The sequence below is a fragment of the Mytilus galloprovincialis genome, chromosome 6, assembly GCF_965363235.1.
Source record: "Mytilus galloprovincialis chromosome 6, xbMytGall1.hap1.1, whole genome shotgun sequence".
Classification (NCBI taxonomy): domain Eukaryota; kingdom Metazoa; phylum Mollusca; class Bivalvia; order Mytilida; family Mytilidae; genus Mytilus; species Mytilus galloprovincialis.
In genome coordinates, this window is record NC_134843.1 from 52,226,248 (window position 1) to 52,245,521 (window position 19,274).

Genomic DNA, 19,274 nt, shown 5'->3' on the forward strand with positions numbered 1-19,274 from the left:
AATACGGTCAATCTATGGACATCTCATTCTGATGTTCATTGCATTCCGGTTACTTATAACAAAAATCAATTGATTCGGTAGTATTGTAATTATATTCTGAGTATTAATACCACGATTATCTGGTCATCCCTTTTAGTATTCTAATTTTTGACCCGATAATAAACTCATTATAGATACCAGGATTAAAATTGTATATTTACACCAGATAAGTTAATGTGTGTATATGCATCACTGTTATCCCCATTTACTAAACCTCCTGAAATTAAAATTATCGATGAAATATGTTTACTAAAGAATGCTATTACAATAGTTATCAAATGTACAACTGTCATCACTCAAACCAATGAATTACTTAATGGCAATTTATTGACATATGCATACTATTTAGAGAAAGGCAGCACATATTTAGGACTTTCCAATTTTCGATTGAAAGACTTGTTCAATTTTTGTTATGATTATCATTTGAAAGTGTTTCTTTGTTATTCATCTTAATTTTTTGCGACATTTAATTTTTTTCTTTTTCTATTTTTTTAAACTTCGTAACTCATGTGGCGTTTACAAATTTGTTTATTCGACCGTCAGGAATATTTCTTTTGCAAACAAAACGCGAGTTTGGTGTATTACACTTTTTATCCTGGAATCTATGGAAAACTTAATTCATATATTGCAGACCGCATGTGTTGCGTTTCATTTCTCATTCAGTATACACACAAAAGTGGGATTTTTTTTAACTGATGTTTGATTTAGAATTCAACAATTTTTATGGTTTGTTGATAAGCAAACTATCTTCAAAGTCATATCAACAAACTTTAAAACGACTACGACAGTAATTGAACGTCATAAAATCGTTTCACACAGAGGCAAAGCTGTGAAAGGTGTTAAAAATGGATTTTGTAAAAAATGTTTTCATTTTATTCTACATTGCACAATTTAGATCCATGATCTATTGTCAAACATTTGATAAGATTTCCGATCTGAAGAGACAACTGCAAAAATTTGAACCCGACCTTCATCCAAGATTAAATCAAAACGAAATTGTTAATGTTTCAATATTTGCGTTTCTTACTTCAATACTGGACTATGATGAAGTTTCAGCGACACTACAAGTTGTAACATCTTTCATGCTGACGTGGATGGACGAAATCAGACAATGGAATAGCTCTGAATATGGGAATGTCACTTCAGTAAATTTACCGATTACGAGCACTTGGATTCCAAAAATTAGCGTTGCTAATACGGTTCGTCATAATAGTATATTTATGTATCATAATGAAATGGAAATAAGGAAATCTTATGTGAGCTATAAATCAGGCGGTATCGCAGTTTTCCAAGTAAGTGGTGTACAAGAGCTTTCGTGTTCATCTAATGTGAAATATTTCCCTGTTGATTCACATGCATGTTCCATTCAACTAGGTACAACACAAGTATTCGATTACACTATTCTAAAACCGATACTGAAAACGATTGATTTGACATACGGCGTATTTAACCCAAAATGGAGCATAACAGAAAACTTTGTAGAAAGCGATGTTAATGAGTATACTTCTAAAGTAAGCTTTAACATAACATTATCCAGAAATCCGAGTTTTCTATTCTTGAACTTAGTTGTTCCTATTGTTCTCCTTAGTTTTGCCAATTTACTGGTGTTTTGTATTCCTGCTGCGTCTGGTGAACGTGGTTCATTGGCGTTTACTATTTTACTCACCTTCGTTGTTTTCATAACTCTGGTTACGGACATACTTCCAGCATGCAAACCAATTTCATATTTCAATATCTTTCTTGAAGTTCAACTCTTTTGCAGTGTTTTAATAACATTTTGCGCAGTTTGGAGCATCACATTGCATCACAAGTTTGCTGAAAATGATACACAAGAAATGTTTCCAAATTTGTTACTGCAAATGAGTTGTGCGTATCGTAATTCCTGTTCTAAACATCATCGGAAAGAGAAGATAAACCAAGTTGTGCCTCCAAGAGAGATCATAAACACATGTGTAGACAAAAATTTGGAAAAGGATCAGGACCTGCATGCAGATATCAAGCGTGGCAATAAATCAACAAAGGACAGCCATCAATACTGTTTACAATTTATTGACTTAATTTGTTTTAGACTTTTCCTTTTTATTTTGTGTATTCAATTGATTGTTCATTGTATTATTTTTTTTATATAAACCTTGATAAAACAAATGTGATCCCACAAACCGATAAAATGTTTTACATATTCAGGTATTCAACTAAAATATGTGTACATTTATGATATAACAATTGTTATTGATATAGCATTAAACTCCTTTTCTCCTGTTAGAAAAAATCAAAAAAAATCTATATGATCACGACAATCTGACTTTTTTTGTAAGTAGTATTAATGAAGTACTGCTTAAAGTATATTCTCAGAATCAATTTTTTACCAATCTTGTATCAACACATTTACGGCATCTGACGATTTTCACAATACACTCAATAAAATGTTTTATACATCAATAGTAAGTCTTGTTTATAAAATAAAACTCACAATTTAATTTATTGAAGAATGATATCCCTATAATCATCACTTGAACCATCTTAATTACTTAATGGTTTTGTATTGACATAATCATACTATCGTTTTATAGGCATAAAATTGAGAATGGAAATGGGGAATGTGTCAAAGAGACAACAAACCCGACCATAGAGAAGACAACAGCAGAAAGTCACCAACAGGTCTTCAATGCAGTGAGAAATTCTAATTAAAACTTAAGCTCCGCCCGATCATTTGAAATAACATTGGTAATACATGCATTTCGAATTTAGCAAATTAATCATTTGGACCCTTAAAAAGGGGGAAAAAAGACTTGTGACAGGCACATACATACGGAATGTTGCGTGGTTAAACATGTAAACGGGATCACAACTCTCCCCTAACCTGGGATAGTGATGAAACAGCAGAACATAAGAGCAAACTTTAAAAATGTGTTGGAAAAAACTTGATTCGTCAGGATACAAATAGAAATGCATTTAACAAAAACATAAAGTTAACCTGGCCAGGTACGACTGACCCCAACAGCAAAAGACACTAATTAGATGTAGAAAGATGTGGTATGAGTGCCAATGAGACATCAATTTTTTTTTAACTAAACCACAATAAGTAAAAGTACGGTCATAAACACGTAGCCTTGGCTCACACCGAACAGTAATTTTACAAAAGAACTGAAACATGTTAAACGGCTAGTGATTTAACAATGTGGTAACCATTTCAAAGATTTTACAAAATACCAGTTTTCACAAATAAACTGTTAAAAATATACACTCGATATGATCGTAAGATACACTGAATTGTCAAGTTATTTACAATGTCTTCATGACGAAATATTTTTAAATAATTGCAAAGGACTGTATACTTAAACTGCCTTGACAGTTTGTTTTAATTCAGTTAGATACACATTTACACGTTCATTTATAACTACAAAGACAACGTTCGTTGGTATGTTCACATTATAGTTTATAGCTTTACTGAAATTAGAATGTTTGGTAAGTCTTTGAAATTTTTGTTGGGTTGAAGCGTTTAATGTCGGTTCCAATTTAAATACAATGCATAAGAAACAATACTTGTTGTTTAAAGCGTGTTGTTTGTTATAGGTTAAGCCGTTAATGCTTTTACCATTGACTAATTTCAAAACGTCATTGAAGCTTATTTCTTGTACTAGTACCCTTTTATTTTATTGCTTGTAACAAATATCTAGGAAAAAATAAAAATGATAAAGGTCATTTATATTTCGTTTTTCATCGAATACACAGTTAAATCTATTAAAGTTTAGAAGTTGAACTCTGCTTCGTCGGAACCTTTCCTCCAGTGCCCATGTATAATGTTGGTGTCCAGTCAGGGTTTGTGATCGCTTCTCTGTCAATATTAAACTTTGAAATATCATACTTGGTTTTGCCATCTATTGCCATTTCACTTAGTATTTTTCCTAAAAGACTGGCAAATCTGAAAAAAATACATCAAATAATATGAAGTGTACACTTTCCATAGGGTCCGTTTATATCACTGAGGCAATTAAATGAACGAAATATTGGACTGCAAAATAACAACATCAATGATCAACAATTGACTCCTTCAAACTAAAATATAAACATAAAAGAACAAAATAACAAAACAATAACTAAAAGCACGGATGATTCAGATAGCCGTGCACCTGCGCAAAATATGGTGATGTTAAACTAGTATTTTTTCCATGTGCACAAACCTCCCCCGATACGTCGTAAGGGTTAAAAAAAAGTACTGAAAAATGATGAAATATTACCGAGGTTAATAGCATGTGTTGTAATAATAGAACAATCTCTTAATATTCAAAATTTGTCTATGGTCTTTTCACAATGCAAGACCATCCTGTAACTTTGTTTCATTTATCAGCCTTTATAATCTTGATATTGTATTACTGCGCAATATTACTCTTAATAAATATATTTAACGACCTGTTGTGTTTTTATGCAAGGAAAATAACGATTCTTTTTCCCCTTATAAATGTCCATATTTTCCTTCTTATTCTAATAATTCTACAAAACACATAGTATACCACGCACTTAAACGCATGACCAGCTCCACAGCAGACGATCACATTATCCCATCCATTCTTAGAACAATCATCCACAACAAAATGGCGGTCCGGTGTCATAGTGTAGAGACATGTCTTAGTGTACATTATAGGTCCTAGGGACTACAAATATTGATTCATTTATAAAGATCTAACAATTTCAATTTGAAAATTACAATAAATTCTTCTTTTCGAATCATAAATATACTTAATGTGCTCTTCGTAATATGTAATTACGAACATGATACTGTCCAAAAGCTTTTTCCACAGTTGAAGTATTTGATACGATACATTGGGGTTGTCTTTTTCTTTATATTTACGCATTATTGTGCTTCTAGTTCATGAGTTCATATATTCATTTTAACTTCCATGGTACTTAAATATGTCGATATCTATATTTTTGCATCGCACAGGATCATGTTTTTCTATTGCTGTTAATATGATGTCTCTGCACTAAATCGATTGGATGTCAGATGTAGACTGGTTGATATATTACTTTAGTCTTAGATAAATAATTTCTATAATAAGTGGTTAATGGCTTTGAACTAGTTGTCAGAAACTGCGAGCACTCTCAGATCTGTACTATATGTATCTTTTGTGGTTAGAGATGTATGTATACCCTGCCACGTCCGGTCTGTGTTTTTGGTTAAATATAATTCTGATTTGTATCGGTCTGATACTTAAGCCATTTGTAACTGATTTTTATAGTTTGGTCCTGTACTGTATCGCCACTAACTTATGTAATTAATGTAAAGGGAGGGTTAAGCGCATAGAACCATGTTTCACCCTGCTACATTCTTTATGCTCCTATCCGAAATCAAGGGCCCGTTGTTTCGTGCTTGTCATATTTGTTTATCATAAATTGATTTGTTTTAAATTAGTCAGTTCGTTTTCTTTATCAAATTCTTATCTTTTTTGTCATGTCGGGCCCTTTTGACCCTTAAAGCCGACTATATGTTATAGATTTTTCTCATTAAGAAAGACCGTACGTCTGTGATTGCTTACATTCACTTCATTTGAACTTGGATTGATAGTTGTTTCATTATCAATTATACCACATCTCCTTATACTTATATTATAAATAACTGATAAATTGACTAGTTTATGGGGAAATTTGCAAACATTTTTTTCCTAATATCATTAGGCCAATAAAATTGTCTCATCAGGTACACTCGTATATGAAGACAATATTACCCTTGGTATTGTTCTCTCCAGATGCTTTATGCACGCTTGTTCTCTTGTCTTATCTGCTTCATAATTCCGTGTGTCAACGGAAACAACTGGACCACCAGCGTCTATCCCAATTTTGCTTCCTGAATTCCCATGCATTGGCATCCCATAAAAGTCGTACTTAGGTGAGTGATAAATCCATATCGGGTACCTTATAATAAATAAGGAAATACAAGATCAAAGGATATTGGCACAGCTACTGTCTGATTGAAGATACACATAGCATAAGTTGTGAGAACAAAATTTTAATGATAGCCAACAAAAGGATAAATTTCACCACTAAATTTATACATGCAAAAACGTTTTTGTAAGTCAATTTCTAATCAATTCTTGATTAATTCCATCTACAACAAGAACTGAACTTACGTTTATACATTTTTATAATGTTACTGCGTTTTCTGCATGGATCACACTTTGACGGCAAATAGAACCAATGAATCCACAAACAGGCCATAAGACTTCAGTGCAATCTCGGCCTATTAATGTTCTCTTATATTCAAAATAAAATATAATTTTAACCTACTTTGCCTTTGTAAAATCCTTTACATTTGGTGTAGCAAAATATGTGACTTGTTCTTGTGTAACATAAACGGGTATATGAACACCAATTGATCCAAGAACATGGTTTATCCAAGCACCAGCAGTGACTATTAGACGACGACACTGAAATACTCCTTTTGGTGTATGTACCTGGAAAGTATAAGTGATATATTTGACAAATTATACAAAACAATACGATTTAATTACAACACAAGAGGATCTGCTTTTAATTATACTTACATTTTTTTTCTCAAGCAAATATAAGAAAATTTAAAAACTTACACTACTGGATAACATCAAATGCATAATTGTTTTAAATAAAAAAAAATCATCACTGGCAATTTAGCATCTTTTGTTGATTGAGTGATATGTATTTGTTGTATTAATGCAACTTTGAACACTATTGACTTTTCATGGCGGCTATTTTTTATTTGAGTAAAGGGGTTTCTGATGAAATCTATAGATAAGAAAAGCTCTTCGTCCACACCAAAGTAAAGTGTAGTATTATTTTCACTGATGAGAAGTCGGTATGTTTTCATGATCCCACTTTCGTCATCATGTATCGCATGATCATCTTTAGCTCACCTGACCATAAAGGTGAAGTGAGCTTTTCTCATCACTTGGCGTCCGTCGTCCGGCGTCCGTCGTCCGGCGTCCGTCGTCCGGCGTCCGTCGTCCGTAAACTTTTACAAAAATCTTCTCCTCTAAAACAACTGAGCCAAATTTAACCAAACTTGGCCACAATCATCCTTGGGGTATTTAGTTTAACACATGTGTCCGATGACCTGGCCATCAAACCAAGATGGCCGCCATGGCTAAAAATAGAACACAGGGGTAAAATGTATATTTTGGCTTATATCTTTAAAACCAAAGCATTTAGAGCAAATCTGACATAGTAAAATTGTTGATCAGGTCAAGATCTATCTGCCCTGAAATTTTCAGACGAATCGGTTGTTGGGTTACTGCCCCTGAATTGGTAATTTTAAGGAAATTTTGAAGTTTTTGGTTATTATCTTGAATACTATTATAGATAGAGATAAACTGTAAATAGCAATAATGTTCAGCAAAAAAAGACCTACAAATAAGTCAACATGACCAAAATTGTCAGTCAACCCCTTAAGAAGTTTTTGCCCTTTATTGTCAATTTTAACAACTTTTTTTTCATTTTTTGTAACTTGTACAACAATTTTCTTCTCTGAAACTACTGGGCCAAATTTAAACTAACTTGGCCACAATCATAATTGTGGTATATAGTTTTAAAAATATGTTCGATGACCCAACTACCAAACAAAATGGCCGACATGGCTAAAATTAGAACATAGTGGTAAAATGCAGTTTTTGCTTAATATCTTTCGAACTAAGACATTAAGGGCAAATCTTTTAAGATTTAAATGTCCACCAGAATAAGATCTATTCCCTCACAAATTTTCAAATGAATCCTACAACCCGTTGTTTGGTTGCTGCCATAAAATTGGTAATTTTAAGGAAATTTTGCAGTTTTTGGTTATTATCTTGAATAGTATTATAGATAGAGATAAACTGTAAACAGCAATAATGTTCAGCAAAGTAAGATCTACAAATAAGTCAACATGACCAAAATTGTCAGAGAATCCCTTAAGGAGTTATTGTCCTTTATAGTCAATATTGAACAACTTTTCGTCATTTTTGTAACTTGAAATCTTCTTTTCTAAAACTATGGGCCAAATTTATCCAAACATGGCCACAATCATTACTAGGGTATCTAATTTAAAAAAAAGTGTCGAATGACCCCGCCTACCAACCAAGATGGCCGACATCAGTATATACAGTAACAGTTGAGCGACACAGGCTCTTGAGAGCCTCTAGTTTTTATTATTATTAAAATAAGTCATGGGTATGTTGTTGAAAATGACAGCATTTCAGAATTTTGATAAAGATATGTGGCATTAAATCTCAGCACTAATATGCTATGCATTCATTAGAATTAACTCGCAGTTTAGTTTTTTTTTAAGGAAAAAATGAAATTTAAATCATAATTTGGTTAACTGATTATCAAATAAACAAATGTAAATAACAACATTGTTATGGTTTTAAAGTCAGATTATTATGTATTTCCCGACTTCTAACTCGGCAGTTCAGAAAATGGATTAAAGATAGTTCTATGATAATAAAAACGTTAAAACTTCTGGTACCTGCAGGTTTCCCTTTGAAATAAAATGCATCGTTTTAAATGTACTAGTTGATTATCCGGTCTTATCAGTTAATTTGATAGCATTACATGATACTAAATGCAATTCAAGCTTTACATATATAAATACTTCAGCAAAAATACAATTGTTCCAATGTATCAACCTTTTGAAAATTAACTAAATAAAAGCCACACATACAAATGTTATAAATATACATGTATTGTCAAATCGCTAACTACATAATTTTATGTTATTAGTATTAACATACCAGTACTCTTCCATTAGGCAACTTTTCAATTTTCTGGACAGAACAGTGTTCTAAAATAGATGCGCCATTGGCTCTAGCAAGTTGAACATGAACAGAGTTTGCAAGAGCTGCGTCTACGAGTCCAGCTATTGGTTGATAAATTGTGTCGTAAGTATCATCTATTTCAAACTGTGGAAATTTAGCTCTCAGTTGGCTTCCAGTTAGTCTTTCAAAACTGACAAAATAAAGATTAAAATAATATGCTTTAAAAAATCTCATCATTTAGCACTTTTTTGTCTCAGACACTTGGTTATTTGATTGCATTTGTTACTTGGAGTTTAACACCACTTTCAGGACTATTGTGTTATTTCTTTGTGGTCGTCAGTTTCTTTTGGGGGAGGAAGCTTGTCCGAAGGACTGAACTTCGGTGGAACACTTATAATCCTAACCTATTGATATTAGAATCGAGCAAAACTGCGACCGACAGGATTCGAACTCACTTACTCAGTTCGCACAGTCTAGAGACACAGTAATTCATTACTTAGACTCGGCTATCCAGCCTCCGGGAAATAAATACATGTATTGGGTAGTGTCTTTGCAGAGAGGTTCTTAGTCTTCTTTTATATGATTATAACAACGAACATGTTTATGTAACTAAGGTATCAAAAGTAAGGTTAAAGGTTCGATACTCTCTCCACATGCTCACACTTGAATTATTCGCATATCTAAATAAAAAAAAACCAATATTATATTAAACAATTACTTGTAACGTTAAAAATACCTGATATTATTTTCGGCCATTGCTTTAGCATAAGCGTCGATGACGTGAGACATTTCGTCTTTCCTGGTAAATTGCACTCCTCCTGTATTGTAGACTAACTGTAGACCGGATTCCTTCTCTACTGCTTCCCATCTTTGTAAATTAAAATTAAGTAGGTAAATGAGTCGAGAAAAGATTGACACCCCATCCCTCCTTTCCCCCCCAAAAAAAACACAACACCGTGGTTTTCTTCTATACACATTGCGTCATGAAATTAACGGTTTTGACTTTAATTTTTTGTTTACTCTTCAACCGTGTTGTTGACTGAAAATTTTCTATCAAATTGCCATGATATACGAGTGTCTTGATAGGGATTTTAGAATAGAGAATAACGGATCATTACTGCAGAACGCTGAGCCAAAAGATATACAATAGAGAAAACAAAAGAATAGTGCAGAGGCTAAAAGAGAGAAATAATGAGATCATAATCGAGGGGGGAGGGGGTGAATAGCGGGACCAAAAGAATTGAGAAATACTGACCTTAAAATAATTAAAAATAAAAAAATAAATCCATGATAAATATAAAAACAAATGTTACTTTTATGAAAAAAAAATGACCCGATGGAACAACGACAGTCACTACGCTAAGGACCCAATCCAGACCCTCCTTTTGTTCATCAAACAAACCGATGTTTATCAATATACACTAAAAAGATATAGAATGTACTCCATTTCCCTTTTTGACAGCTCAGGGAACGACCGATTAACTTCCCGGGGGAGACTTATGTTTTTTTTTTTTTTTTTTTTTTTTTTAAATATTTTGATCCCGATTTTGATGGAGGAAACAAATGCTGGTCAAGTGGATAACAAACAAAATTATTATGAATGCCAATTCACCCTTCCCCCCATGCTGGTCAAGTAGATAACAAACAAAATTATTATGAATGCAAATTCACCATTCCCCCATGCTGGCCAAGTAGATAACAAACAAAATTATTATGAATGCAAATTCACCCTTCCCCCCACCCACCACCCGATGTTTTAATGTTAAATATTGGAAAAAAAATAGCCCGATTGATCGCGTCAAAAAACTTAACAAATGTGTGACAAAGAACCCCAGCCCCCCTCTCACTTTGAAGTTAAACGGTTGCTCCATTACTTATATTAACATGCACGTCTATTTTGCGCATACAATTGTTGGTTATAAAGTACTTACGCTTTGTAGGTATCTGGTGTAAGTTTAGTATATCTGTTATCGTGGTAAGCTAATCGTCTGTAAATAAAGATGATGAAAAATCACGAAATTTTACATTGCGCATCACTGTTGCAAACTAAACAAATTGATGATTAATAACTTTTGGTTTGCGTTTTCCTGATGAAATTACATGTTAACCAGGGAAAGCGTTATATAAATATTTTTACGCACCACATGTATAAAAGATTTTGATTTACTTTTCAAAAGTATACTCAAGATCTAAGACACTCACAACATGCAAAAGTCAAACTATATGACAATTACAATCTGCCAATATTAGTTAAAGATGGATTTCATTAACAATGTCAGAGTTCTTATCTAATATGATGAAAGTATATTTAATTTTCCTTTTTTTAAGCAATTCAAATGCCCAGTAAAACAGTTATCGGTTGAATATTAGTTTTAATAAAAAGTGTGTGCTTACAATATTTCATATGGCACACAAAAAAAAACAACAACAAAGAACACAACTAAAGCATTCAATTAAATGAAAAACTAGTGAAGTTGCTGGTTCCCATGCTTTGTTTTAGATTCAATAATCAGTTCGGAAGTTTTCCTTCTATATATTTTCTTTTTCTCATTTTATCTTTCTGTAACCGTTTATGGTTAAATATGCGGAATGGAGTTTGCCTATTATTGATAGCCATACGAAGACGTATGGTGACTTATATTTACATCCTTAGGTCTCTGGTAGAATATTGTTATCTCATTAACAATCATATCACATCTTCATACATTTATAATGGATACCTTCACAATAAGATATTTACATGATCCTTGAGTGATCCTGTGAACCTCCATTATGATGTCCAAGTTCAAACTGTTCAAGACCCAGAACATCTATTAAAATCATACAATAGATATACATTATAGAAATATTTAACACAGTTTTAAGTAACGATGGTCCATGGTCGCTGCTGTATATATTTACTGGTATATGTAATCTATGCCAGTGGCGGATCCAAGAGATTGATGAGGGCGTATTCCCCCTTTGCATCGGCAAAAAAGGTTCATGTTTCGAACCATCTATGGAATCTTTTTAAAAAGAAAATCATCAACATAAAAAAATGCATCCCTCCAGTCAGCAGTTTTTATAGACTTTTTCTAGAATAACACCCTTTTGAAAAGTATGCATCCACCCTATGATCTATCATTAGACAAGAAGATAACATCAATCGGGTACACATCAATCCTCGAATAGGTTTAGTGTAAACACGACATTAACAGTAAGGGAAAAACATGACCTTGTCAAGTGCCAATATACAGGTATCCACATTTTGTAGACCCTTGTATGGGCATATGTATATACACATCATATTTCATATTGACATGCATGTTTTTTTGGTTGTAAACATATTGGCCCTAATGGATATTACACCGTAGTGGAGTAACACAGTTTAGCTGGAGACAAAAGGAAATATATTTACTATGATAACTGGGCTTACACGGTTCATACAAATATTTAATTTATACATTGTCAGGGATAAGATATTCCCGAATTCGTGGTGCACAAAACCATGGGGGAATCACCTCTCAGTGGCGTAGCCAGAGTTGAAATGATGTGGATGTTTCGCCGAGCGGAGCGAGGCGAAAAAAATTTTGGACCTTTTTATGCAGATTTTTTTTTATTTAAGCACATGTACTCCCCCAGAATCCGACACTATTGAGATCTTTGTTTAAATTCAAAATACCAACCAATACATATATTTACATTTAACCAAATTTTATTGTTTCCTGGAAACTACCATTATTCAATTCATAAATAAAGTTTCCCACCCAATCTTATATTTGACATATCAAAAACGGACCCCATTACAGCCGCTACGGTACTTCTGTATAATTTAGCGGAACTTCGGAATATAGGAACTGAAGTGACTTCTCTTTCCAGGAATATGAGTCTACAACCTTGGGTTTTTCATTTTTGATTACTAAGCTAAACGCATTGCAGGAGACATAAAAATACCGGGCGTCCGATCGTCCGGTCTTTTTAGCACTCTCATGTGCACAATTCTTGTCAGATTAAGTGAAACTCATATCATAAGCAATGTCTTAGACAATTTGAAAATTAGTCGTAATCAAATATTTTTAACCAGTTATGACCCTTTGAAATATAAATTGTAATGGAATTCCCATTTCATTTGCTGTGTAGCTTTTATTTCTCTTAAGATATTGAAAATAAAAAAGAAATAAGAAAAACAATGCTTTTTAGTTATTCCCTTGTACCTTGCCCTTTGATAGATAAAATATGACATGTAATGTGCATGGCGGGGAACATTGGATCTTTGTTCTTTACGGATTGAAAATAAAATTAGTATTTGAACCTAGATAGAAACGGGAATTCATAAGCCTAGGACTAGCCTATTACAATTGATTTTTGTTATCACGTCGTTTACTATGTCGTAAGAAACGATATGGTGTTTTAGTTGTTAGTTGCTATAGTCAAATGAGAAGGCATCTCTCCACTAGGTTCAATTTCAGATGAAACATGTCCACGGGTCTGCGTATCAGTCCTCTCCGCTTTTTTTACGAGCAAAAACTTGAAACACTATTCTGCGATTCAACTATCTTGTTTACATAAACTAAATTATCCGAAATGAAAGACCAGGCATACTGCTTCGAAAATGACTGGACGTTAATCTTATATCCCAGCCTTGTTACATTTGGATACTTCCGAGTTAAACTGCTGCTATTTTTTTTTGTCAAAATGATGTGGATGCTTGTGCATCTGAGCATACATGCAAGCTACACCACTGCCTCTGTTACACTATAAGTTTAATCCGTCTAAAGTGATTTGTTTGGTTTGCCTTCAACAGGGTCGCTCTAATAAAAGCCAAGGATGTACAAGTACCGAAACACGCATAGATGTTATACCCAGTTTCATCTGAGGTAAACTTTTCCTGCGGGAGATACAACATTGCTTGCCATCACCTGAACTTGCGTATAAATTAAAAACTATGACTGATTATCAAAATATTTACGTCATAATCGCCAAACAGCAACTAAATTGCCTTATTTGGTTTTTTGTAATGTACATCAATAACAAAAAATGTTTAAACCGATTCTAAAAGGGATTGCTTATATAGAAGTTTCTTGTCAAAAAAAAAAAGAGACACAATGCAAGAAACATTTTTTTTTCATCCAGAGGACATTAGCTGCTAATATGACTCTTGTCTCCAAATAAAAACAAGAACCAAATGGAATGCTTTTTTATATTATATTTACCCCTTATACATGTTATACTTAGTGCTTAATTTTTTTTCCCAAATTTAACATCAATTGATATCAATACCAGTTGAAAACACAGAGGTTAAACATTATTCTGTTATCTCTGGACACCTAGCTACTCCCCGTTGTGAAATAGTTTTTCGAAAAATGGGTCAGTAAAAAAAACTTTATAATACTACAATAGATATGTCCTTTCAATAATTTTGACCAACATGACGGGTTGACATTTTTACTGTCAGTAGCAAAATGGGAGCATTTTTGACACGGTAGAATTGTATCCTTGCACCATAAAATCTACACCTATCTCACACTCTGTAGTTAACTTGTTACAATTAAGAGTTCGTTTTAATGTGACTAGCTTTAATCCCGCTTCGATTGTTTTCACTTGTCCTTAGTCTGCTGGAATCAGATGTTTAGAGGTTATCGTCTGTTTATGTGGTTCATAAGGGTTTTGCGTTTCTCTTTTTTATATACATTAGACCATTGTGTTTCCTGTCTTCTGGAATGGTTACACTAGGGGTGGGGGTGGGGTGGGAGGTTGGGCTTTATAGCTAACTGTTCGGTGTGAGCCATTGTTCCATGCTAAATGCCGTACCGTGACCTATACTGGTTTACTTTTATAAAGTGTTACCTGGATGGAGAGCTGTCGCATGGGCACGCATACCACATCGTCTTATATCTATTAATTTAAGTAATAATTCATGGTAACGTCAATTTCTAACGCATGTGATTGCATATACTATGAGATAAGAACATGCTTATCTGAACATCATGTACAAGCTTAACTACAGGACCTAAACGCCAAAGGTGCATTGTTTTTGTTATCCCTAGTCAAGCCTTGGGGTTCCTACATCGAAGGTATATGATGATAGATCGATTTATTCGTTACATGCCAGTATGTGACATTCAGCATTTCACTGGTATATGCATAGTGTGATATACATGTATATACTTAATGAATGTTTTAAGTGTCTATTACTTGAAATTGAATTGAAAATATATAGAAACGTACCTATACCGGTTTTTTTCGAGAGCCAATATAATGTCCCACTACCAACTCCACCACAGCCGACAACAATGTACTCAAAATAACTTCTTCCGTCCATGATATTATTTCTATTATTTACTTACAGACTTCACGAGATAAATAAACCTGACATACTTATTTAAAGATAAAATTGTCAAGGCTAAATGATAATATACCTGTACAAAACCGTTCGTTCGTTTCAATGAATATACTGAATTATTATGAAAGCGCAATTATAGATAAAAATAGATAATTAAGGACACCCGATTTGAATATATATGCACCCTGTTTATATTTGTTAGGATGTACGTTATTGAATTGGTCTATGATGAAAAATGTAATATCAATGGTAATATCAATGGTAATGACTATTCGGATTTAAACTTTTCATAACAGAACTTTTATTAATCTTAAACACTAAAAACCGTAAATTTGAAGAACCATTTCGAAACAAAAAGTTATTTTCAAACACAAAAATTGAAAATGATTTCAATTACAAAAAGAATGATCGTCTCTATGGCTTGAAGTAAGTGGTTATTTAATTTTACATTGTTTTTTACTTCATTTTTATATGTCACAAAATTACTTATTGTGTTCAGTTTTTGTTGTTTTTATTTACAGCAACTAACAATTTCAACAAAAAGCTGTGTTGAAAATTTTTCCAATTTAAATGCATTTCAGTCTGGTTTAGTACCATACTTAAATTCAAACAAAACGAGAGGATTTTAAAAACCAATGTGCACTTAAAGTACATTTGTGTAGATTCATGGTATACCGCCATCTTGGATCGTACAATCGCGGTACAAAATCGGTCTATTTATTTGCTCAAATCTGCAAATTTTGAAACAGATTTGCAATTTAATAGCTAGAAATAGGAAGATGTGGTGTGAGTGCCAATGAGACAACTCTCCATCCAAATAACAATTTATAAAAGTAAACCATTATAGGTCAACGTACGGCATTCAACACGGAACAACACCGAACAAAAAGCTATAAAGGGCCCCAAAATTACTATAACTTTTGTAAAACCATTCAAACGGGAAAACCAACGGTCTAATCTATATAAAAAGGGCTGTTTATCTTAATACAATGGTGATTAATTGTATTATCAAATTATTTAAGCAAAGATAAGATCTTGCGTTTTTTTTTCTTCAAATAAGCCATTTAAGGGGAGGTACAAAAACAAAAAATGAAATTCTTTCAGAAAAAAATTAAATTTGACTGATAGTGAAATTTTTAATTTTTACTTGTAGCAAGAAAAAAAATTCGGAGACACCATTTTTTTAAATTTTATTATCTTAAAATATATTATAAAACCCATCTTCTAACAATTTATTTCATAATTTTATCTCATATATTTCTTTTGATGCACACAAATGTGTTTTTTTTATGAACAATCTAACCAAATTTAGGCAATTTTCAACGACTCATAGCTTGGGAAATAGCACGGTGATCCATTCTTTATATCATATTTTTGAAAAACATCATTATTATAGTAAAATCTTCATTTTGGCAAAGTACAATAAAATTCTATCTCAAGAAATATATATCGATGATCTACCTAAAACCTTTTCCTTTGAAAAAGCTTACTGTTTTAATTGGGTTCGTGGTACTTAAGTGTTGTGTGGACTTGTCTGTCCTCTTGTTAACTTTCTTTTCGAATTAAAAGTTTTGAATATTCCCTTGGCATCTTGAATTTTACATGCGAAAACAAAATTACACGAAAACATAACATATGTAAAGGGTGCGGGGAGATAGAACACCACACATTTCTCAACTTTTTCCAAAAACATACATAATGTTTAGTTACAATTTATTGAATCTAGTGACATTAACTGTTTCACACAGTACAATAAAAGATCTAACGCATCTATCTTGTAAACTATGAATACTGCAAATATTTCATGACATCAACAAACTATGTGAAAAAAAAGCCCTCATAATATTTAGTAAACATTGCCGAATTAGTGACAGAGTTCGTGTTTACTGCTTATCAGCAACAGAACAGTTCACTGTTATATATATAACAAACATTGATATGGGTTCCAAATCGATCAACATACAAATGTATATACTCAATCCAATTTCACACATTCAGGTATATAAGCTATGATCCTTTTTAAAACAGTCTATTGAACTGAGGACAGGGGACTCTTAAAATATTTACTTTTATTGTGTATATTAATGATCTTGTTGTTATTTTTTATTTTCATTTTGTTATGTTGTGTCACATGCTATAAATATGTAGTTGTATGGCAATAAAGATTTGAATTGAATTGAATATAAGGCAATTAGTTTTGACTCTGACAGAAAGACACCTCATTCGCAATTATACTGAATCTCCTTATTTTCACAAGTCTATAAAACACTACACAGAAGTGGAGAAACAAGTCTTTAGAATTACTAAAACCAGGATACAATATCGGAAGAATCAGTTCTCTCGCCACTTGCAACCGTCGTATTGTTCATGACAAATATTTTATATACAAGTGGGTTGATAAAGAAAAGGGATTGAAGACCGAATTGTTGTTTTTACAAATGAGACATATTTTTTTTTTTCTTTTAAAACAAGTCATAATGTCATCAGTAATACCTAATTGAGGAAAATTACTTTTGTTCTAAAATTAAGAACCCTGAACCCTCACTCTTGATTTAAATGTGTTTGTTAATCAAACGTAGACACTTCTGTATTTGTTGTATCATTTATAGAAGTTGTTCACTTTGAGTTATTTAATCAAAGTTCATCATCTTTGAATAAACAAATGTATATTTTAATGAGACATTATGCCCACAATAGAAAACTGACATCCTAAACAATTGACCGGTGGCTATATAATATCACGCTTAAAACTGCCTTAAATCTGTAGCAGAACGTGCTTTGTTTACCAACCTGTACGATAATGTATGTCTAAATGCGTCTCTTGTGGTCGCTATCTTCAAATTGCAGACAAAAGTAAAAAATTGAGCACACTACAACTACATGTTGAAGCATTTACAGTAAACTTTTTTAAAGTTGATTAAGATGCAACTTGTTTATTTTTTTTAATTGTCACTACATAAATACAATTGTCCATGTATCTTTTTTTGAATACCAGTAAGGATAAAAAATGAGGGAGAAAGTATTTATCGTGGGGCAACAAATACAAATAAATGGGGAATGTGTTCATGGACACAAATACCCCGCTTGCATATAGCATTATACAGGGACAGAACTTAAGAACAGCCAAAAAATGATGCTACCCAAATTCGAACTTGATTTGAATGTTGTGGTAATAAGCATTGTGTAAATGTTTCATAAAATTTGGCTGGGGCATTTGGTTGGAATGGAATCGAATTATTTAACAAATTTTGTATTTGTAAAGAGGCATACTTCTAGAACGCAAACGTGACGCCACCAAAATTCCAAAACTTAATCTGTGTTTTGTTGTAGCAAGCATTATTGATAAGATTCATAGAATTTAGTTGAGGTAAAATAATATATTTGATAGAGGGTTACATCTTACAAGAAATTCGAAGCTAATAAACCAAGAGTTCCAAATGGTGAAGTTGAAATCGTCCCTTCTTAAATTTTACGGACGCCATCTCGAGTTGGTTGATCGTTATGGTATAACGTTTCACAGATGATATCGGATATGTTCCTTATGTCGAAACTACAATCCACTCCCTTTTTACCACGAATGTGACCTACGGAATTAGATTATTTACTGGGTTTGTAATACCATGAGCAACACGACGGGTGCTTACCCTTCCGGAGCACTTGATATTACCCCCTGTTTTTGGTGGGGTTCGTGTTGCTTAGTCTTTAGTTTTCTATGTTATGCCTTGAATATGTACTATTATTTGTCTGTTTGTCTTTTAATTTTTTAGCAATGGCGTTGTCAGTTTTTTTTAGATCTATGAGTGTGACTGTCCCTTTGGTATCTTTCGTCCCTATTTATCAGTAGGACAACGCCCGTTGTCTCGTGGCACACATTTCGTTACACTTTTATGAGAGCAATCACATTCGTGAGTTGCCATGGCGAGCAAATGAATACAGCTTTATCGCCAATCGAACATCTGTGGGATTAACTTGGACAACGTCTCAGAAATAGCCCAAATCTACCGGAAACGCTCGCTCAGCTCCGAATAGCACTTTCCAGGGAATGGGACAACATCCCTCAAGATTTCATTCGACGTCTTATTGGTTCAATGCGACGGAGGTATCAGGCGGCAATAAATGCAAGAGGTTCGCATACACAGTTTTGTCACGTTAAC

At 33.1% G+C, this 19,274-nt stretch overlaps 1 protein-coding gene across 1 annotated transcript; it reads right to left on the reverse strand.

Moving 5' to 3' along the window:
• Window positions 1–3,371: 3,371 nt before the first annotated feature.
• LOC143079861 (monomeric sarcosine oxidase-like) lies at window positions 3,372–15,140 on the reverse strand. Its single transcript, XM_076255496.1, has 9 exons — window positions 15,006–15,140; window positions 11,539–11,608; window positions 10,730–10,786; window positions 9,535–9,666; window positions 8,775–8,988; window positions 6,322–6,488; window positions 5,763–5,949; window positions 4,558–4,691; window positions 3,372–3,961 (listed from the first exon to the last, which is right to left on the reverse strand). Exons 1-9 carry the CDS (start codon window positions 15,097–15,099, stop codon window positions 3,781–3,783), a joined length of 1,236 nt encoding a protein of 411 aa, XP_076111611.1. The 5' UTR covers window positions 15,100–15,140; the 3' UTR covers window positions 3,372–3,780.
• Window positions 15,141–19,274: the final 4,134 nt, after the last annotated feature.

Excerpts from the sequence above, each read along its gene's own strand:
- LOC143079861 (XM_076255496.1), bottom strand. The coding sequence starts at position 15,099 with ATGGACGGAAGAAGTTATTTTGAGTACATTGTTGTCGGCTGTGGTGGA. Across the intron at positions 8,989-9,534 it reads ATGGCCGAAAATAATATCAG|TTTTGAAAGACTAACTGGAA; the intron begins GTATTTTTAACG and ends TTATTTTGTCAG. Across the intron at positions 4,692-5,762 it reads TGGAGAGAACAATACCAAGG|TCCCTAGGACCTATAATGTA; the intron begins GTAATATTGTCT and ends CAATATTTGTAG.